The 22,914-nt window shown below is 34.5% G+C and overlaps 1 protein-coding gene across 5 annotated transcripts in view; it reads right to left on the reverse strand.

The window, feature by feature from the left end:
* The window catches only part of Spata7 (spermatogenesis associated 7), a 33,258-nt gene extending 10,873 nt beyond the window's left edge, over positions 1 to 22,385 (reverse strand). The window contains exons 1-6 of one of the 5 annotated variants that reach the window (XM_046440710.2): positions 22,203 to 22,385; positions 16,782 to 16,859; positions 14,219 to 14,286; positions 11,423 to 11,470; positions 7,157 to 7,290; positions 64 to 533 (exon numbers count right to left, since the gene is read on the reverse strand). In XM_046440710.2, the coding sequence (XP_046296666.1) occupies positions 64 to 533; positions 7,157 to 7,290; positions 11,423 to 11,470; positions 14,219 to 14,255 (689 nt within the window). In that variant the 5' untranslated portion in view covers positions 14,256 to 14,286; positions 16,782 to 16,859; positions 22,203 to 22,385. Of the gene's footprint in view, positions 1 to 63; positions 534 to 7,156; positions 7,309 to 11,422; positions 11,471 to 14,218; positions 14,315 to 16,781; positions 16,860 to 22,202 lie in introns of all 5 variants that reach the window. The other 4 variants (XM_058577778.1, XM_046440709.2, XM_058577779.1 and 1 more) reach the window with 4 other exon arrangements.
* Positions 22,386 to 22,914: the final 529 nt, after the last annotated feature.

The raw sequence follows: 22,914 nt of genomic DNA on the forward strand, positions 1-22,914 counted from the left end.
ATAAGGTACACAATGGATAGAAAAGAATATGGCTTAATTAATTTATTTTCAGACGTGCCATACCTGCTTAATTCAGTCTGGGTTTCAGCTTCCATTCGCTGTTCTGTAAAATTCTTTTTTCTTTTGGCAGGTGTATAATATCGATACTGTGACAGGAAAGATTTTGCTTCTGTTTTTAAAGTGCGTGGAGTGAATGGCAATTGTTTGTTAGAAAAGAGTTCAGAATGTTTATCCAAAAGATCCCTACTGGGTGCCTTTGAAATAACTAACTGAAAGCGATGGGAATTTGGGAATGTGCTCCTGGGCCTTCTGCCATACATGTTTCCAGAGCATGGCTTCCTGGGACTGGAAGCTACATAATCTATGCAGGACGGGGAGGACCTGGAGTTCTCAACACCATTCATGAGGCTTTTATCAGACTTAGGTAGACTTAGGTGTAGTCCCTCTGAAGAAGGTACGAGTGACTGCTCAAAGGATGGAGATCCATTCATTTCTTCTATTAACACATTCTGGTCTTGTGGTTCCCCTGAGGGCTAAGAACATTTGATTGAGTCGTCAATTGCATTAGAAATTCACATAGTTGGGGATTCCTTATTAATTTACATGTATAACTCATTTATTCTGCACATCAACTTTTGAACAGTGGTAAATTTATACCCCCCCCAGCCTTTTTTTTTTTTTTTTTGGATTAAACCCAGAGCCTTGTACACATGAGGCAAGAACTCTACCCCTGAGCTAAATCCCTATCCCCTCTTTATTTATAAATGAAGAAACTGAGGTTCAGGGTCTCACAGATTCAAACCAAGGCCAAACCTAAGCTCTTTACCATGTATCATCTGTTTCTAAAATTTATTTGAAAATTATATAATTTTAGATTTTTTTTTACAGCACAAGGAATCTTAACCTGATTTAAATTTCTTTTCTAGTAATGAACAGGTCAGCTAACAGTTTCTAAGTAAAGAAACTGCAGATAACTGGATATTATGACTACTTTCTAAAATAGGTCATGTCACCTTTTTCCTTTCCAAAATAAGTAAGTATTGTGGCATTCAAGTTTGAATCACCAGAGCATTAAAAAGTTTTAAAAAGTGTTCCCAAACTAGGATCACATTACAGCATATATACTCAAAGAGTTTGGCTCTTGGAAAGAAAATTCTAAGTACAATCTGAAAAAAATGCTACAGGGCTATTAATTAAATATCATAGGAATTATTTATATAGAATAAGGTAAGGTCAGAGCAAACAGAAATGAATAAGGCATTAATTATTGTAAGAAATTCTTATCAGTAGTGGATTTTTACTAAAAATGAATTACCAAAGAGAGTCTTTTCAAGATAGAAATACAGGATTGGGGACATGGTTCAGTGATAGAGTATCTGCCTACCAAATGCAAGGCCTTGGGTTTATTTTCCACACTGCAAAGAAAAAGAAATAGAAATATACTTTTTCTGTTTGATATGGGCTGGAAAAAATTGCTTCAGAAGTGACTGAAAGCACAAACTTTTCTGAATTTTCATATCTCACAATCTCTACCTTGTTTCCTACTTTTTCCTTCCTTGGAAACAAGAACACAGCATAAAATCAACTGTATTAATCTGCTCTTTGAGGTTATAACTGTTTCTTTTCGTTATAATAATCAGAAGCTTACATAGATATTCGCACAGCAATATGTAATATACTAGTAAATTCACCACATATTGAATAGCAGATCATCGTAAAGTTCTGAAAACAGAGAAGAATTCACCAATTATATGTCAATAGACCCAAAAGTCTGGTGGTAATCTGATCACTCACTGTTATGTCACCCTTATAGTCTGATGTAATCTGCTGTAAACTGTTCTTATGACTCAGAATTTATGTAAAGTAATAATCATTAAACAGTTTATGTACTCATCACATTTGCATATCAAGAACACCTACCCGCTTTTATAATTATAGAACAACAGAGTACTAAATCTTTTTCAGGGATAAGTGTCAGAAGAAATAATATAGAAAGGTTTTCCAACTGTCAGATTTTTAAACAGTTGAATAAATTCAAGTTCAGAATAGGATGGATACAAATTATCTGAAAATCTAAGGCTGCTTTGCAAAAAAGTTTAAATTATGTTTTAATAAAAGAAATGAATTCCTCTTGCTTCCCACTGTTACATACTTCATTTAGGAAAAAATATATAACTTTTTTCTCAAATTATACTGAAAGCATTTTTATACTGCTTTAAAAATGTCTCATATATTTATCAGAAATAGAGAACATACCCACATGACGTTCAATTAGTCTTACTAGCACAAAGTACGTGCCACACTAGTGTGAGTAGAATTGGATCCCTGGCTAAGTAGTGCATGAGTCTGTGTGGAAGTCTGGAAGGGCTTAGAATGGTCCTGAAAGTGACTGCATGTGGGTCAGTGTGAGAAGAAAAGTAGCCCAGGAGTATGGCAATTAGAAGAAAAGATCTCATGTGTGTAAACAGCCCTGACATCCAGAGGCCAAAGCTAGTGTTTCCTTCCTTCCTCTCACTTCCTTTCTCCCTCCTTCCTCCTTTTTCATTTTTCTTTTTGTGGTAGTGGGGATAGAATACAGGGGCACTCTACCACTGAGCTACATCCTAGCCCTTTTTTAAATTCTGAGACAGGGTCTCACTATACTGCTGTGGTTAGCCTCAAACTTGCCATGCTACTGCCTCAGCCTCCTGAGTCGCAGGGATTAGAGAGGTGTGATCCACAAAGCCCAGTGAGTATTTTCTTTTTAATTATAACAGTTTTTTCAGAGAATATAGGTTGTGTCTGTTAATAAAAAATCCATCAAATTGTCAAAATATATGGCTCAAACTAATAATTTAAAATGATTCGAATGTGTCTAGAATATTTATCTTCAAGGCTTATCAAAAATGTAAGCAAATTACTGTGAGTTCTAAATGAAGTCAATAAAACATATAAAGAACAAATAAACTTTTATGGAGGCAAACAAGGTATAGGTTTATAGGAGCTAAAGAAAAAAACAAATAGAAAACATTTACAGACAATAAAAATGTAATATATAAGTGATATATTTTCTTTACATTTTATAAACACAATAGATACATAAAAATACATAGACATATTGAAATATATAATTTTTGTTTTCAATAAACCCCATTCTTATCTTGAAATATAATTACTAATTTATATTCAAAATGTTGGAGCATAGAAATATCTTAATTTTCAGTTAAAAAATACATTCACTAAAAATGAAAAGCTACTTGGTGAGTCAAACATTGATGAACAGATTCCCAGATGGCAAATTATATTACAGAACATAGAGCAGATTTATTCTCAAGGAAGTGCTCTATTTCTGGTCCTTTATCTAGAAAATAATCTTGGTGGGGGGTTATCATCATATTCACTGCTCCCCTGATGACTCCCAAATCTATTTTCAGCCCCCATCTCTTTCCTAACACAGATGCATCTATTCAGCTATCTACTGAATATATTAGGATGCACCAAAGGCACCTCAAGTCAGACATGTCCCAAGAAGTGAACTGGTACCTTATGGTATCCCCACCCCTGAAGAAGCCTGCACACACTTCATCCTGCTGTCACCACTGCAATAATGACATACTGCCATTCCCCTAGGTGCCCAAGTCAACAACCTGGGAATCTCTTTAACTCTTGCCTCCTGCCCTTCACAGCACTGAATACGTCACCAAGGTCAGGGGATTCTCCTTTCTGATATCTCTTAAATGTATTCCTTGTGCTGTCTAACTGCTTTAAGATTAGGTCTTAACTTTCCTTCTCAGCTTACTACAACTGTCTCATAATTAGCCCACCCTTCACTGTAGCCAGTGTTATCTTTATGAAGTGTACAATGTGTATAATGAGGATGTAGCCTCACAACTGCTCTATAGCTTCCCCATATTAATCAAGGGGCAAAAATCCAGACTCATTAGTATGTCACACATACCCTTAATCTTTCTCTCTGCTTACTGATAAATCACATCTGCATCTGCAATGAAAAGAGCTGGAAAATAAATATAGTAGTTGGTACATGCTTACCAAGTACTTACTCCCTCTCTCTCTCTCTCTCTCTCTCTCTCTCTCTCTATATATATATATATATAATTATTATTATTATTTTTTTTTTTTTTGCCAGACAGGCAATATTTTACCACATCATGGGTGCTAGCAGTAGAAAACAATGCCCAGGGACCCAGCCCATGTGTGCATGTCTGGGATACTCTCAGTGGCTGTGCCCCAGTGAAGTGACTAACAAGGAAACTGACCTATCTTGAATCCTGGCAGTAAGTGGAAAGGAACCACTGACATTTGAGAACTTGAAGTCATATGCTATCCCCACACAAGACCACAACCTAAATTTGCCTTATCTAATGGTCCACAAAAAAATCATAAGCCAAGACAAATAACCCAGTTTCCTCCCTAATATATAAATTATACAAGGATAAAATATAGTGGGGAGAGAAAGCTATGAATTTAAAAAAACTTGTCAATTAATTGAAATTTTACACTACTTCTAACAAAAATGTTTATGAGCCCATGGGGAAAATCGCAATACTTAATATTTGATATTAAACGATTCTTATTAATTTTAAAATATAAGGATGGTATTATAGTTATGGTTTTAAAAAGTCTACCTTTTAGATATATACTGAAATGTTTATGGGTAGAATTATATAGTATCTGGAATTGACATCAAAATAACCTGAGAAGGAGGCAGTAAGCAGGAACACAGATAATGGAAGACTGGCCACAAGCTGGTTGTTGTATTGTAGCATGTGGGTGACGGAACATGTGGGTTCATTACCTATTCTATTTTTGTAGATGCTGAAATTTTTAAAATTAAAAATGTAAATTTTGAGTTCTACCAAATTCAAAGAATGAGTAATTTCAAATTTATATAAGCTAGTCTAGCATACAGAGAAAGACGGAAGAGTGCTCAGTTTATTTTATAGGATAGCATAGACCAGACAGAGGAACAACAACAACAACAAAAAAAAGAAAAATGAAAGGCCCATGTCAATAACAGATGCCAAAATCGTAAACAAAATATTAGCAACTGAATCCAGCAATGTACAAAAGGGTCATGATCATGAACAAGTTCTGTTTATACTTGGGATACAAAGTTAGTTTAACATGAGAAAGTGTTGTAATTCACTACATAGCAGATTAAGAGAAAAATCATTTCAAGAGATGCAAAAAAAACATTAGAAAAAATTAACATCCATTCATGAGAAAGCGGGGGGGGGGGGGGAGGGACCTCTTAGTAAACTAGGAATAAGAGAGGACTTTTTAAATTAGAGTTTAAAGGGAATCACAAAAAACTTTATAGCCAAGGTCAGCAAACTATAGCTGGCACTCTAACTCTGACCTACCATCTTTTTTTTTTTTTTTTTTTTGCATTTCAGCAATTCCTTTATTCTCTTACACTCTGAAAACAAAACCTGCAGAAATTAAAATATTTGGGTACATTTATAAATTCATGAACTAGTAGTTTTTGACAGTTTATACAGAAAAGCCATCAACTAATAACATAAATTGCAATTATAGTTCTGATATAAGGTATAACAAGATTATGAATGCCTATGGTCTCTTTGGAAACTTCTGCTCAATGAATCACATACATCTCTAAATTTCACAATTGATCAATTAAAAAAAAAAATCAAACACCCAATGAGACGATACACCTGTTTTAAGCATACACACACACACACACACACACCCCTCTAAGGATAATTTTTTTAAAAAACATTGTCTCCAAAATCTAATTATTGAGCAATACTTTTCTAGTAAAAAAACCTTATTTAAAAAAGAAAGAGGAGGGGCTGGGGTTGTGGCTCAGTGGTATTGTGCTCACCTAGCATGCATGAGGCACTGAGTTTGATCCTCAGCACCACATAAATGTAAAAAATAAAAGATTTTGTGTCCACCTAAAACTAAAAAAGAAAGAAAGAAAGAAAGAATCTCTCTGTAGCACAGATTGCCTCTTAACTCCTGCGCTCAAGTGATCCTCTTGTTGCAGTCTTCTGAGTAGTTGGGCAATGTCTATAAATTTAAATGAAACAAGTACATTCCTTTTCTCTCTCTCTCTCTCTCTCTCACACACACACACACACACACACACATCCAAAGAAATAAAATAGTTCTTCATCTATGATATACATTAAATCTGAAACTAACAACCATCCCTCAAGGACAACTCTAGGACTAGATAGCTTCACTTTTTCAAACAGGCAAGAAATAGTATCCATCTTACATAAACTCTTATGGAGAGCCCAGTGGGAAAAACAGTATATACCAATCTCATCAACACAGATATAATTCTTAAAATATACTAGCTAATTGGTGGTAAGGTTGTCCCAAACTTATTCTAGGAACACAGGGTTGGTTTAATTAAGTGAGTTAATCAATGGGGGTTGGGGTTGTGGCTCACCTACCATCTTTTTTGTTAGTAAAATTTTAGTGAAACACCATTAAGCCAATTCATTTATGTATTGTCTATGGACTCTTCCCAGTGGCAGAGTAGTTGTAACAGAGACTGTGTGGCCCAAGACACGGAAAATATGAAACATCTAGTTCTCGATAGTGAAAGTTTGCTGATCCTACCTACAGCAGAATGCTATCACAAAGTCAGGTTTCACCTTAAAAAGTAAAATTATGTGAAAATGTGGTATATATACTCAATGGAATATTACTCAGCTTTAAAGAAGAGTGAAATTATGGCATTTGCCAGTAAATGGTTGGAGTTGGAGAATACCATGCTACACAAAATAAGCCAATCCCACAAAACCAAAGCCTGAATGTTTTCTCTAAAATGCAGATGCTAATTCACAACAAGGTGGGGGGCACTAGGGAAGAATAGCATTCCTTAGATTAGGTAGAGGGAAGTGATGGGAGTGGAGGGGAGGAGAGGTGGGGATAGGAAAGACAGAAGAATGAAACAGACATTGTTATTGTATGTATATATGTGACTACATGACCAATATGATTGAATTGAAAATGAAAAATAATTTCTCATTTTTCTGAGTGCAACATGTACATTCAGAAAACTGAGAAATTATATCCCATCTATGAATAATATATCAAAGTGCATAAATGCATTCTACTGTCATGTATAACTAATTAAAACAAATAAAAAAATTTTTAAAAAGTAAAAATATAATCTTACCTTTGATATGGTGTTAAAAAATGACTTGGAATTATTTTTAGAATTGGTCTGCAATGCAGCTTTAGTTAATTTAAACTCTTTTTCATATTGTGCTAATTCTTTTTTGAGTTTCTCTCTTCGTTGTTGGTCTGCATCTAAGGTGAAAAACAAACCTTTAAAAATATGCAACAAGATAGAAAATTTAATTTTTGGACTTGTTACACTAAATAAAAAAAATGATACATTTTTCTTGCGAAAAATATTTATGCTATATAAATAAAATCCATATAGTTTTTTGAATGAAGAGAAATATTGACCAATATGTAAATTTATGGAAATTCTAAAAGGATTAACTAATGAGCACAAACTTGATGTGAGCAAGCCTAAGGGTATAAGAAAGTAATTCCTTAGTAGATATTCATAGAGATATGAAGATTCCACATGTTGTTTGTGACTATGTAACTGCCAGATACAGAGTTTCAATTAGTCCAGACTTCTTCCCAAATGATATATTGTCAATAGCATCATATGCTATTAAAATGTTAAATTATTTATGATGTTATAGCCAGGTGTGGTAGCACATGCCTACAGTCCCAGGTACTCTGGAGGCTGAGGCAGAAGATCTGCTTGAGCCCAGATCAAGGCCAGCCTGGGCAACACAGGGAGACCTGACCTCAAAACAAACAAGTTCAAAAAGCCATTACATTTTAAAAACATTTTCAATCAGAAGGCAACTGATTTCTATTTCTCTTAACTGCTATTCATTTAAAAAAGCAAAGAGAAAACAGATTTACACTTTCTGGTGTGCTTTAAGTCAGGCATTGAATTGCTATATCACTGTATAAAGAAAAACTGGTGTAATGATTAAGCTAGTCAAATTTCCAAATTAAATAGAAGGCTGACTATTGGTAAGATAATACATTTTCATATAAAATTAAAAATCTAACATTCTTTTTATGGATTTAGAAATCCAAATTAGTAAACAAAATAATTTCAAGTTGAAAATCATTCTGAATCAGAATTTCTTTGCAAAAATTTCTGTAAGCTTAAAAAACAAACTAAGGTAATTTATATGTATAGTTAAGATTTCAACTATACATATGCTTTCAGGTTTTTTATTACACAACTTAAAAAAGATAATCTTTTTTTATAAAACTATTACTCAGTAAATTAATACCAGAATGAAAATTGAGCAAAGCTTTCCAATTAGATTTGACACATAGTTAAAGACTTCTCTGCTCCACTGAAAACTGGGTAAAACTATTTTAATTCAAATGATTTAGATTTTCAAAGCTTGTAAATATTAAATCAGGGTTTTTTTTTGTGTGTGTGTGTGTCTGTGTGTGTGTGCTATAAAAAAGTTACTAATATGATGCAGAAGAAAAACTAGAAAATTAAAAATCTGGAAGAATATAAGGGGGTGACTTAAAATGGGATAGGGAGGAAGAGAATGAGAAGAAGATTACCACTAAATAGGGAAGAGAGGTGGGAGGGAAAAGGAGGGAGAAGGGGAGTTGCATGGAAGATGGAAGAAGACCCTCATCGTTATACAGAATACATGTATGATGTTGTGAGGAGAAAAAAAAAGTGTGTCACATTAGATTGGGTAGAGAGAAGGGATGGGAGGGGAGGGGAAGGGGGGACAGGAAGGGCAGCAGAATAAAATAGACATTATGATTGCTGTATGTACATAGGTGACAATATGACCAATGTGATTCTGCAACCTGTACAATCAGAAAAATGAAAATTATACCCCATTTGATTCAAATGTATGAATTGTCAAGATCACTGTACTGTCATGTGTAGCTAATAAAAAAAGAAAAAATACAATAAAGTATTATGTCACACTACAACTAAAAGAATTAAAAGAAAATCATCAAAAAAAAATCTGGAAGAGTCCTTAAAGATGATCTCATTACCTTTTATTTTATAAAAAAAGTAAGGTTCAAGGCAAAATGACTTGCCCATAACTTGTGTGCTGTGGCCAAATTGATCTTTAAAAATATATATTTAAGGACTGGGACTGTGGCTCAGTGGTAGCATGCTTGCCTTGCATGCATGGGGCACTAGGTTCGATCCTCAGCACCACATAAATAAATAAAATAAAGGTATTGTGTCCATCTACAACTAAAAAAAATTTTTTTAAATGTGTACATAAAGGTCTCTATTCTTGTCTAAAATGACTTTTTCCCTCCTATAAAAACTATTTGACTTCCAAGATTCCTTCCGATATGAGTGTCTACACCACTAGGGTCTGTTGCAAACACAAAAGGAACGGAAGGGATGAAAACAAACTTCGGGGTTGAGGAAGTGGCTCAGTGGCAGAGCACTTGCCTAGCAAGAGTAAAGCCCTGGGTTTCATTCCCAGCACCACACCAAGGTGAAATAAATAAATAAATAAATAAAGTGCCAAGCATAAAATCCTGACAAGAAACTGTGTTCAATGAATGACAGCTGGTGTCTAGTAGCTCACCTTAAGTCCTACCTATTCCTAAGAAGATACACAAGAAAAGATGGATCTAACCAGTTCTACTGTTTGTAATCTTTGCTAAATTGCACTCAAAGGGCATTTTCTAATCTTAGTTCTCATTCTTATCTATGCCTTATTCATTCATTTACCATTGAGAACGGGCCACTTTGGGCTAGTATTTTGTAACATAGAAATCCTCTCTCAAACTATACAAAAATTAAATAATTAACTTAGGAAAATACTAAGCTTAAAATTTATAATGCTTTAGTTTTTCTGTGATTACTAGTAAGATAATCACAGGCTGTGATGTATCTATGATCTACTTTTCTGGGGATCAAACTTACAAAAGAATATAGATATAAGCCTAGCACATACTAGGCAAGCACTCCACCACTGAGCTACGCCCTAGCCTCTGTTTATTTTTAGTACACATTTTCCAACTTGACTTCAAACAAAGGCCTCAAATGTCAACCTTCAGATCTTTAAATATGAATTTCATTTTTTTGTTTGATTATTTCCTTAGTAAAGATTTCTATAGGGCTGGGGTTGTGGCTCAACGGTAGAACGCTCACCTACCATGCACTAGGCCCTGGGTTCAATCCTCAGCACCACATAAAAATCAATGACTTTTAAAGTATATATCACTATCATGTTTATCACTTAGGCTATTAGGATATAAATCATAGCCAAAATTTATCTGGAGAAAAGTGTCACAAAGTTATAGTATTTATAACAAATCATCTAGTAATCTTAACAAGCCATGGGCAATGAGAATAATATAATTCTAGAACTTTGGCAAACCTTTCAGTACCATCCAAACGTATATGTAGGAAAAATAAAATCCAAAGAAGTTAAATAATTCATCCAAAGTCATATAGTAATTTAGTGGCAAAATATGGGCTTAATTCCCAATTCCTAAACTTAGAAATACAATATAGATTTCTTTTATTTACGGGTAAATTTTTAAAAGTTAGAAAGGCTTTCTCAAAGGCAATATGTCAACACCCTCTAAAATGGCTACTATCAAACAACAGAAAAACTAATGTTGGGGAGGATATGGAGAGATTGCAACTCCTGTGCAAAATTGGTGGACTGTAAAATGATGCAGCAGTTATAGAAAACAGGAGGTTAGTTCTTCAAAAAAATCAAAAATGGAATTACTACGTGATCTAACAATTCTACTTCTTGTTGGGGAGGGGATATTCCCTCAAATATTTGAAAGCAGGATCTCAAAGAGATGTTTGTTTCTCTTGTTCATAGAAGCACTATTCATAATGTTCATAGCCTGTTCACAACAGCATTATTCACAGCAGCTGAAAGGTGGAAGCAACTTGAGTGTTCATCAACCGATGAAGACATAAATAAAATGTAGTACCTGCTAACAATGGAATTTTATGCAGCCTTTAAAAAAAAAAAAGGAGATTCTGACACACTGCAACATGAATGAATCTTGGGAATATTATGCTAAGTGAAATTGCAAAAAAAAAATAAATGCTGCAGGATACTACTTATTTGAGAAAATTAGAATAGTGCAATTCATAGAGTTACAAAGTAGACAGTAAAGAACAATTCATAGTGACAGAAAAGGGAATGGTGGTTTCCAGGGCCTTTACGAGGTCGAGTTATTATTTAATGGGTATAAGAATTTCAGTTTTGCAAGATGAAGAGTTCTGGAGATAAATGATGGTATTAGTTCTATCAAAATATAAATATACTAACTGACCTGAACACTTAAAAATGGTTATGATGTCAAATTTTAAGCTGCGTATATTTTATCACAATCTTTTTAAGAGGCAATATGTCAAAAAATTACTTACATTTGATGCTGGTAGTCACACTTATTGGAATTGAGCAGTCTACTGCAGCTGAAAAACAAAAATTCATTGATTAATGATATTCTTAATATTGATAAATGGCAACAAATATCAACTGTGGAAATCACAAAAAAATCCCCACACTTGCAGTTCCTTGTTTTGATTTTTATTCTATTTCTAGAGATGAAAAATAAAATGTCTTTTATTAAAAATATACCAGTTGGGATTAACAGATAATTAGATACTGCCAAAGAAATATTAGTCAACTTAAAAACATAGCAATATAAACTATTCAAAAAAAAGACTGAAAAAGAAATGTTCAGAGCATTGCTGACCTAATAACATACCTGTATCATTGTATAAGTAAACATACTTAAAATGGCAGTCCTAAAATAAGCTTAAAAAAAAATGTAAAAATAGAGGATTTATACTACCTGATTCCAAGATTTACTGTAATTCAATGGTAAAAAAGGCAGTGTTGTACAACCATAAAGTTGGTCATATAGATTAAAAGATCCAAAGATGAAGTCCAGAAATAGACCCACATATATGGTTAAGTGACTTTCAAAAAGTATTTAGGATTCAATATAGAAAGGATAACCTTTTCAACAAATGGATATGAAGAGGCAAAAGAATGACCTTTATATCCCCATATAAAAAAACTAACTCAAAATGGACTATGAATTTAAGTGGAAGAGCTAAACATAAAACTTCTAGAAGAAAACAAATTTAGGAAACCTTAGTAATCTAAGCTTAGGCAGATGTGTCTAAGCAAGATATTAAAAACAAACTATTAAAAAAAATCTGAAAACTGAATTTAATCACACATGACTTTAATGCCACAAAACATTATTTGATTTTTTAACCATTTAAAAGTATAATCATAAAATAAGAATAAATATTTTAAAACTTTTGTTCTTATTTATTTATTTATTTATTTATTTATTTATTGTGGTGCTGGGGCTTTGTGCATGCAAGGCAGGAACTCTACCAACTGAGCTATATCCCCAGCCCAAAACTTCAGTCCTTTAAATAGGAAAATTAAAAAGCTTACACAGTAAAATACAAAAACAAAAACAAAAACAAAACTGGGAAATGTAAAAAGGTCTGCAGTTAATAGTATATTATCAATATTAATTTCCTGATTTTTAAGATTTTAACATTGGGGGAAGCTGGGGGAAGAGCATATGGCAATTGGCTATATTATTTTTGAATTTTCCTGTAACTCTAAAATTATTCCAGAATAAAAAAAAAAAAAAATGAGGACTAGTGCCTGCCTAGCATGTGTGAGGCCCTGAGTTTGATCCTCAGGCTTGGAAAGAAAACAAGAAAGAAAATTAAAAGACAAGTCACAGACTAGGAAAAAAACATTGTTAAACATGTATTTGATTTAGAACCTACGTTTAACAAATTAAATCTCAGACAAAAAACTTATTTTTTAAAATGGGCAAAAGTTTAAACATATCATTTCACCAAAGAAGATAAAAAGATGGCAAATAAGAATAAGAAAAGTTGTCAAAATCATTAGGTATCAGGGAAATTTTGCAAACTAAAACTATGAAGAGATACTACCACATATCCACCAGAATTGCTCAGAAAGGACTGTCAAGACCAAATGTTGGTGATAATGTACAAGTAATGGAAATGAAAAATGGTATAATTACTCTGGAAAAAGAATCTGGCAGTTTCTTAAAAATGTTAAATATACACATATCATACGACATCACAGTTTTTCTCCTCATAAATAAATTTACCCAAGTGAAATAGAAACATGTTCAGACTCTATGTGAATGATTGTAACAGCTTCATTCTTTTCATTCTTTTTTTTAAAATATTTTTTTAGTTGTAATTGGACACAATACCTTTATTTATTTTTATGTGGTGCTGAGAATCGAACCCAGTGTCTCACATATGCTAGGCAAGTGTGCTACTGCTAAGCCACAGCCACAGCCCCTTGGGGAACTTTTTGGGGTGATAGAAATGTTCCCCATTAGAAATCAGCAAACCTTTTCTGCAAAGGGCAAAGAGTTAATGCTTTCAATCTTGCAGGGAGATACAGTCTGTTATAACCAGTCAACTCTGCCTTTTAGTACGAAAGTTGCCATAGACAATATGCGTAAGAATTAACACAACTATATTTATGGACAATTAAATCTGAATTTCATATTATTTTCACATACCACAAAATACTGTTATTATTTTGTGCAACCATTAAAAAATAAAAACATCATTTTTAGTTCATGAGCCGTATAAAAATAGGTAGTAGAAGGATATAGCCTGCAAGCTATATTGAATTATTCCCATTTTATACTGTAATTGTGGAAATGGTAATTCAAATTATATATTTTTCAAAATATTTAAATGTATCCTTATAATTAATGAATTTTATTAGATACAATTTATCTCTTATGAAAGCTGGCAACAAAAAGAGTCCAAAAGAAAAACAGTCATTAGCATCTTCTTTGTACAACCTTCCTTAGTAGATTAAAACAAAGAAACAAAAAAAACCAGATTATAAACTTCTATTGACAGCAACATCTAATAACAAAATAATATTAATATAATAATATTATGGATAAAAGATAAAATGAAATAACCTAGGCATTAGATAGATTTCAAATATAATTACCAAAACTGACATTCTGAATTTGCCACCTATATAGTGAATACTATATCTCAGTATATAACACCAATTGTATTATAAATAATGTATTAATTTCTACTACAGATATATAATGATGAGAAATGAAGTTGGGGGTTAAAATTGGGCAAAGAAAGTTCACATTTGTACATTTTTACCTTTGGCTGAAAGGATTTTATTATAGTGAACAGCCATGTGATTCTTGACCAGCTGGAGAGTACTTAATCTGAGAGAAGAGGAGTCAGTGCAAAAGGCTAAAAATTAAAACATATTTAATCATTATATATTTAAAATCAATATAATAATCATCACAAGATAAACAAATTACTGATTATTAAGCTCATTCTTATAAAACATTCTGAAATTCAATTGACCTCAGACCTTTATCTCATTCTGGTAACATTTTTTAAAAATTGTTTTAGACATTGATGGACCTTTATTTTATTCATTTATTTATACGTGGTGCTGAGGATTGAACCCAGGGCCTCACACGTGCTAGGCAAACGCTCTACCACTGGGCCACAACCCCAGCCCATCATAGTATCAGTAACACTTATTGGTTATGGACCACTTGGGTCCAAACGTTTCCAAGAGTAAGTTTTTCAGGTATGAGAGTTGGGGGAAGAGATTCTAGAATATAATCTATAACTATATTTACAAAATTATTTCTTTTTGATATTGCTTAATCTTTCTTTTTGTTCTTTATAGTTGAACACAATATCTTTATTTTATTTATTTATTTTTATGTGGTGCTGAGGATCGAACCCAGGGCCTCACATGTGCTAGTCAAGTGCTCTACAACCCCAACCCCGATATCTTTCAATCTTTTAACTAAAAATCCTTAGCCACTTGCTTGACTATGTACCATGTTAATAACTGAGCAATCTTCAGGGTGTGGTGGCACATGCCTATAATCCTAGTGGCTGGGGAAGCTGAGGCAGGAGGATCACAAGTTCAAAGCCAGCCTCAGCAAGTTGGTGAGGCCATAAGCAACTGGGTGAGACCCTGTCTCAAATAAAATACAAAAAAGGGCTGAGTATGTGGTTCGGTGGGGTTCAGCACCCCTGATTCAATGCCCAGTACCAAAAAAAAAAAAAAAAAAAGAACAATCCATGGAGTTTGGGAAATTAAATTCCAAACACCAAACCTAAAGATTCCATTCTGAGAGTCAAAGTCTATTTACACCTGAAAATATGATTTACGAATCTCTTTACTGCAGTCTTTTTAAAATATCAGGTCTAACTTAAGAGAGTACGATCACATTAAAAACTCCATGACATTAAATTGCTTTACCCTCATCTAAACTGTTTAAAGGAAAATTCAGAACCTGTTAAAAGAGTTTACATACAAAAATATAGTATAAATATAGGCATAACCTTTTTAAATATTAAAAAGTTTTTGAGAATACATGCATATGGTTGAAAAACATTCAACAGCTAAAACACCATGTAAAGATGGAAACATAAATGACTTTTGTACACTGAACCTAGTCTCCTCCCCCAACCAGACATATGCTGCTAACCTTTGAAATCAATTCTTTAGGGAAATGCTATGTGTTGTACAAGCATGTACAGTGACTGTGAGGTTATATGGCAAACATTTCTTGGTTGTGCACCATTGCCATGCATTGATCTAAGCTTTTTACAAACACTTATATAATCATTATTATCACTATTTAATAGAAGTCGAAACAGGCACAAGTATGTGAGTTAGATCTTAGGTCAACTGTTGACTAAAAAATGCAATGTTTGGATGTGAGCCAAGGCACATCACACTTAAATGACTATACCTATACCAGGTCTACGTTCTTAAAAAAAAGTTAACAAACTTTACATATTATCCTTTGTTCTGCTTTTCTATGTATATATATATTTTAAATCTAGTGTCAAATTTTTATTTAAAACTTATTTTTCAAAGCTTATAATTCTAGTGTGCAATCTCTCCATGTCTTTATATATATACTCTAATACAAAGAAATATTCGGGAGGCTGAAGCAGGAGGATTGAAAATTTGAGTCCAGCTTCATCAACTTTGCAAGATTCTGCTAAAACATTAAAAGGGTTAGGGATGTAGCTCAGTGTTAGGAGTGTCCTGGGTTCAATCCTCAGTACTTAAATAAATAAAGAAATAAGTGAAGTAATTGAAAATGTGATCTTTCCTTCACATTTAGATATAACAGTATCAAAGATTTTTCATGTAATAATGAAATAAAAAAGGGCTTCAATTATTTTGCCTAAAATCCCAAGCTTACAACTTTTGAAATACAATTATAAAAATATATTTTTAAGTTGATATTAAAAATTTACTTTGAAGGCTTTAAAATATACAAACATCACAGGACCTAGAAATCCAGTTGGAAAAAGAGCCACAAACATTTGCTAAGGACAAATGCTCCTTTTCTCTGCACAGCTTTTCCTTTTCAGAGCTTATGTCTTGACTATGATACTCATCCTGTTTAACCAGGATAGTCTGCAGGCAGAAGCAGACAGGGCTAGCTGTGGCAGTAAGTGGGAGGCAGCCAAGTCCGCATATAGGGCACGTTAATAGTCTGAAGTCAGAAACCCTAAATTCTCTGAAGAATTCCTATAGCATTTAATTATAATTAGTAGTATTGAAGTCCAAATACCCATTAAATGTAGTAATTGTCTCACCAAGTCATATACTTTGTAAATACAGGAAACAGTCATTTAGCAAAGCTACCCATTTGAGGACCTCACTTACCGTTACTTTTGGTGCTCAAGTGACCTTTAAATAGGTATGGTGGTGGACCATATCTGGGAAGGACAGAGGTTGCTCTGACTTTTAACAGAAAAACATGAATTAGGATCAGTGAAATGCAACTTTCATAAAAACAATACTGAATATTTTTAAAATAATAAATGTATCTTTAAAGTCATTTAAAATTTTATTCAATTATATTACTAACCATCAATAATACATCACAGAGGAAAATTTCTACAGTCATAGATTAAAAATTTTCTCTTTTAAGAGAATAAGCTATTTTCAAAGTTTGAGATTTTGGTTTCTTTTGGGAAAATGATAAAAAACATCAATTGTTACTTGATCTATACTGATTTTATTTTGTACACCACTGACCTCATTAGCTTTTTAATTGTTTTCAAACAATACAGCTAAGATTTTGAGTTTATACATCTGTATTAACTATTTTTTAAATTAATTAATTAATTATAGTTAGGTATATATGACAGAAGTGTATTAACTATTTTAATTAATCACAGCTATCTGTACTTAAAAATAATTTTAAGAGTAATCCTCTTGACAAAGCATCTGAGTAAATTAGAAATAAAATAATACATTAATATGTCTAAAATAAGTATACATAAAAATCAGAATCAGAACTTGATAACTAAAAGATATTTTAAGGTTCATCTATGTCCAACCCACTTACTTGCTTGAATTCTATATAAACACACTGTAATTATCAGGGTTTTTTGTTGTTGTTCCAAATGGGTATTTATTGTGTTGCCCAGGCTAGTCTAGAACAACTCAAGCAATCTGCTCTGCCTTAGCCTCCTGAGGAGCTGGGACTACAGGCACGTGCCACTGTACCATCCTATATTTAAAAGCAATTCTAGGGCTGGGGATGTGGCTCAAGCGGTAGCATGCTCTCCTGACATGCGCGGGGCACTGGGTTTGATCCTCAACACCACATAAAAATAAAATAAAGATGTTGTGTCCACCGAAAACTAAAAAATAAATATTAAAAAATTCTCTCTCTCTCTCTCTCTCAAAAAAAAAAAAAAGCAATTCTAGCAATGGAAAACCTGGTATCTCCTTTAAAGGCAGAGTCTGATCTTTAGGTATACGTGGGACATTGAAAAATTATATATAGGCTTTATCACAAAGTAATTTCTTTCTCCAAAAAGTGATTACACTTTTAACAGTAATGTTCAAAATAAAAAAAGCTGAGTTACAGGGTCAAATGTAATTAACATGCAAAATATAACTACAGACTTCCCAACACAGAGACGTTTTAGGAAGGTAACATGGTTAGCTTGCTATCATATGGGCATTAAAAGCTATAAAGAAATGGGGAGGACACATACAAATTCTAGAAGAAATAAGGATGATGAAAGAATTACTGAGGCAGAAGAACTGAAATCCAGATCCAGAGAGGAACACTTACTAGGACAGACAAATAGAAAAACAATAGAACATTCCAAAAAGTTCCTTCTACATCACAGGCCAAAAGACAAAAAGAAAAAAAATTAACTTATTTAGAACAGTAGCAGTTGAGGTGATACCATCTGAATTGGTAATAAAGACAGTCATGAAATTAACATAATATCTACCAGGAAAGAAGGAGGCCTGAAAGCTAAACCTTTTTTCTCCAGAGGAAAAAGAATGCTCCACTTTCTGCCTGTCCAGAATTCAACACCTCTTTACCTGAGAATCACCTCCACTTCCCTTTGGGGAACCTGTTTTTCCTCTAATCTTAGCCCAGCTGGTTCAAACAAAGCTGATTCTATTGGTCAGGGTTGAATATGGAACCCCAAACCGATTAGCTGTGTTGACGAATCAGCAATGAATACGTGACCCATGTCCAGGGACTTTTACTAGAACTATTAGAAAAGATGCTTTTTTTCACTGGGCTTGCTATGTCTAGTGTAGGATGTAATCCAATTCCGGTACTGTGGGTGGGCATCTTGCACCATATGATTAGGGTCTTGTTAAATTGCTGAGGCTGGCTTTGAATTTGTTATCTTCCCGCCTCAGCCTCCCAAACTGCTGGGATTACAGGCATGAACTACCACAACAGGCTACACTATAACAATATAAATTGCTCACTACTTGAGCCATTCTCTAAAATACTGTATCGCATCTGAAACAGACTGAGAGGATACTTCAGCTCTATGTAATTTATTATCTCCAAATTCCATTCAAATGTATGCACGTTTTACTCTAAGTCACAGAAAAGGGGGAAAAAGTTATATTCAGAGAGGTTGGAACAAAAGGAAAGCTGGTACCTAGAGATACTGCCTGGGATGGAATAAATGCCCTCTCCACCCACTTTTACCTATGGATGGTAGCTGTGAACAAGGTAGTTACAATTCGCTCCCGGGTACCAATTTGGCATCTCTTTAGCACAAAATGCTAAAGAATGGAACTTAGATGTACTTTGAGGACATGTTATCCATTTACCTTCCAACGTACACCAAGGCATACACTCATTGGTTTCTAATATTTTTACAGGTAAATGTCATTTTAAAATTATCAGAATTGAAAGGAAAAATTTGACAATTCATCTGGGACCTCTCACAAGCTTTGCTGCCTGTACATGTGTCATATTATCCTGTTTCTTTATGTGAGTAGTGTTTTTTTTTTTGTTTTTTTAAATTGTTAAGTGAACATTTTAGGTAACACTGTAGCAACTCTAGATATGGGATCCTCTCCTGGGCTTGTTTTCCTTGTTGTCTTCCTGTTTGTTTAGTGACTTGGTTAAACAAGTCAACAAAGTCTGTTTCCCAAAGAGTGAGACCTCTGAAGGAACTCCTCAGCATCAGAGCGCTGGGCATGTGCACAGATTCAACTTCTCCAATGAAACGGAACCCCCAGTCTTTGGAAGGAAGTACCCTTGCAAATCTGACCTTCCTTGAGTACTGTCCCTCAGCCTACATAGTTTTCTTACATCTTAGAGTTACACCTTTTTGATAGTTTAACAATTCTTTAAACTTTCTTTCTTTCATTCATTATGTGGTATCTATACCTTAAATGGACCCAGAATGATTCAAAGGGCATGGAAAAGTACTTTCAAACCAAATGCAGGAAAAAAGAACACCATCTTCTAAATATATTAGGACTAAAAACCTGTCCATGAAATTGAACTTATTGTCAGGATAACGAAATTCTTCTGCCTGGGACAGCAGTTTGATTTCCTATACAATTAAATTTTATCAGATAGCTGGAAGGAACTCCACTGAAAAGATGGTGTTTCATGTAGCAGGGTTTCCCAGGAATACTGGAGGTTTGGGAATCTGTCAATCATTGGTAAGTATCTCTGTAGGACCAACATATTAAAAAAAACATATATATATATATATATATATATATATATATATATATATATATATATCTCCTTTTCCCTTGCCCCCACCTCTTAAAAAAAAAAAGCTTTCTTTTATTTTTTTAAAGCCACTTTGTTATCTATACTATTAGCTTGTCTCTTCTTCCTTCCCCAAAGGTCACTGATGACAGAGTAGGTAGCAGTTTGATATTCTCAATCTTTTCTTCCCTTTTTCTCAAAGAAGTGGGAAACAACACTTTCAGATTATCTAGTCCACCCCACCACCACCTGCCACATTTTACAAATAACTAAACTTTCAAATAAAGTGAATGGCTGAAGATTATTTACTTAGTTAATAGCAAAGATCATAAATTAGAGCTACTGTTTTTCAGGCATCTATACCACCATTCAGAAGGTTTACCCTACAAAAGGATGTCTGTAATGTGATTTACTGTATGAAAATGTCAAAAGATAATTTTTCTTTAGGAGTATTAATTTATTATGCTCTGAAATAACTAAAAGTAATCTAATGAAATCTAAGAAATTTATTTTCAACTAAAATTAAGCATTAAAGCTTTGGTTAAATTTACGATTGCTTATAAGTAATAATCTATGGTGTACAAGAATTACAATATTTGTTGAATATTATATCTACTTTAAAAATGCAAAATCAATTACAAATGTTTGATAGTATTTCATATTATGTAACATCCTAAGAATGAAGCTAATTAAGTCATAAATCTTTTTACATGTTTGAAATGAACCTAGTTTTAAAATAATTAAATAGCAAATATTAAAAGCTTACTGTCTGTTATATGGAAAATATATGGAGATATAAACATACTTTTCCCTTGCCCCCACCTCTATCATGCTATTGTTAAGTAAAAGCACTGGTTCTAAGGTTTTATATTCCTGACTTGGATTCAAAGCTTGTTCTGCTTCTTAACTGTGACCTTATCAAGTCATTTGTTTTATTTTAGTCACTGTGAAATAAGGTAATACCTACCTAACAAGTTTTTTTTTTCATGCATTGAATGAGATAAGTAGGGAATGAGATAGTTCTTGCTACACAGCAAAGGTTTAACTTTATGTTGTAAAATTTCTGAAGACCATAAAAGCATTTTGGTTTGCCTTTTCTAAAACTTGGGTTATTATTATAGTGCCAGAATATCCAATTTGCGAATCAACACCTTCTACATTCAGCATAGTTCTTATTTTGATCAATGATTACATAATAAAGATATATTCACATTCAAAGTCAGGAATTAGCCAGCAGCATAATTGAAAGGTATTCCTTTAAATAGATAAGAACACTGAACTGAGAAGGAGAGAGTATATGAAAGTTGCCTCATTAGCTTGAGGAAAGAATATGACTTGCTTAGAAAGTGAGAAGATGCAAATTGAATTGGGCGGATTTGTAAAGACTTATGGTTATGGCTGGGCTCCAACCATTCCGCCATGATGTCTGCTTAACTCGGAATATCCAGTCAAGGTCAGGTGTGTGTTGTGATTATGGATTAGTCTTTTGCTACTAAAACTGTATTCCCGGACCAGCAACATCTGCATCTCCTGGTAGCTTTTTAGAAATACAACATCACAGCTTCCCCTCCTCTGTCCCCCTCCACCCATGGGACTTGATGAACTATAATCTACATTTTAACATGACTCCTAGGAGATTCCTATTCATATTAGAGGAGCTCTGAGTTAGTCAGTAGTTTGGGGGGACACAAGTCAGTGACTGAATGGGAGATTTCATAGGTACTGTGTACTCAGAATGTCCCAGAACATTATGTACTGTACATTAATGCATATGTCATTATGCATTAATGGTCAGGAGCTCTAAGGCATGGGTATTTAACCTCTACTTCCAAGAACGAACAGAGCAGAGGGGAAGCTTGATTTGGGGGCCCATGAGGATTTCTGTCTCAGAGCTCCTGGGGCTGCACCACCTTCAGTTCAGGAATGGCAGGCCCTGGTGTCAAAGGCGACAAAAGCACATCCAGGAAGCGGAGCTGTGAGCCTCTGGGCTCGGGACAATACGCGCCTAAGTCGGGGGACCCAGAGCGCCCGGGGTGCGGCCTGGACCTGCGCAGTCCCGACCCGAGGCTGCCCTTTACCTCTCTGGCTGCCATCCATGCTTAGTCCTCTTGCAGCCGTCGTGGGGACACCCAGGTTCCCCTTGGCCCTTCCCCCAGGCCGCACCCGCCCAGGGCAGGGCACGAGTGAAAACCACCAGCCGGTGGGGGTGCAGCCGCCGGGTGACCGTAAGCAGGCGGGTTGCTAGGGGCTGGTTCCACAGCGTCGGGATTGTGACGTCACCGCGTAGAGGCCGTGCGCCCCAGCAGCCCCGCCCCCGCGGGGGGGGTCTCTGGGCAAGGGCGGGGCTTTTGCCGAAAGAGGGATGAAGGGAGGACGGGAGCGCGGGAAAAGCGCCGCATGCCAGTCTGTTACTTTGGGATCCTGCCAGTCATCCACAGTGAGAACTCCTCTGAGGAGCCAAGTCACCAGCACCTGGCAGGCTTTGTCACTGCGGGAAGAGCTGGGAGAGGAGGTGCTCTCATCTGGCATCCACATCCCCTGGGTCCCAGAAAAAAGTCAAACACAAATGTTACTTGAGGTCAGGGTAACATATAACCAGTTCCAAATAATTAAATTTCAAAGCAGTCCATGAATTTTTGGATTAGTGAAAGGCTTGGGAGTGAAAAACATCTACATATTTGCATCTTAATTCTTAACTTTAATCATCAGTTTGAATTTTGCTTATTGAGCTTCTTGTTTCCAGTCCCTACCTTCCTTTAAGGTCTCAATCCATTTTCCAGAATAATGGAA

Source organism: Marmota monax, unplaced genomic scaffold, assembly GCF_021218885.2.
Source record: "Marmota monax isolate L192 unplaced genomic scaffold, Marmota_monax_Labrador192_F-V1.1 WCK01_AAM20220418_F8-fsc00017, whole genome shotgun sequence".
Classification (NCBI taxonomy): Eukaryota; Metazoa; Chordata; class Mammalia; order Rodentia; family Sciuridae; genus Marmota; species Marmota monax.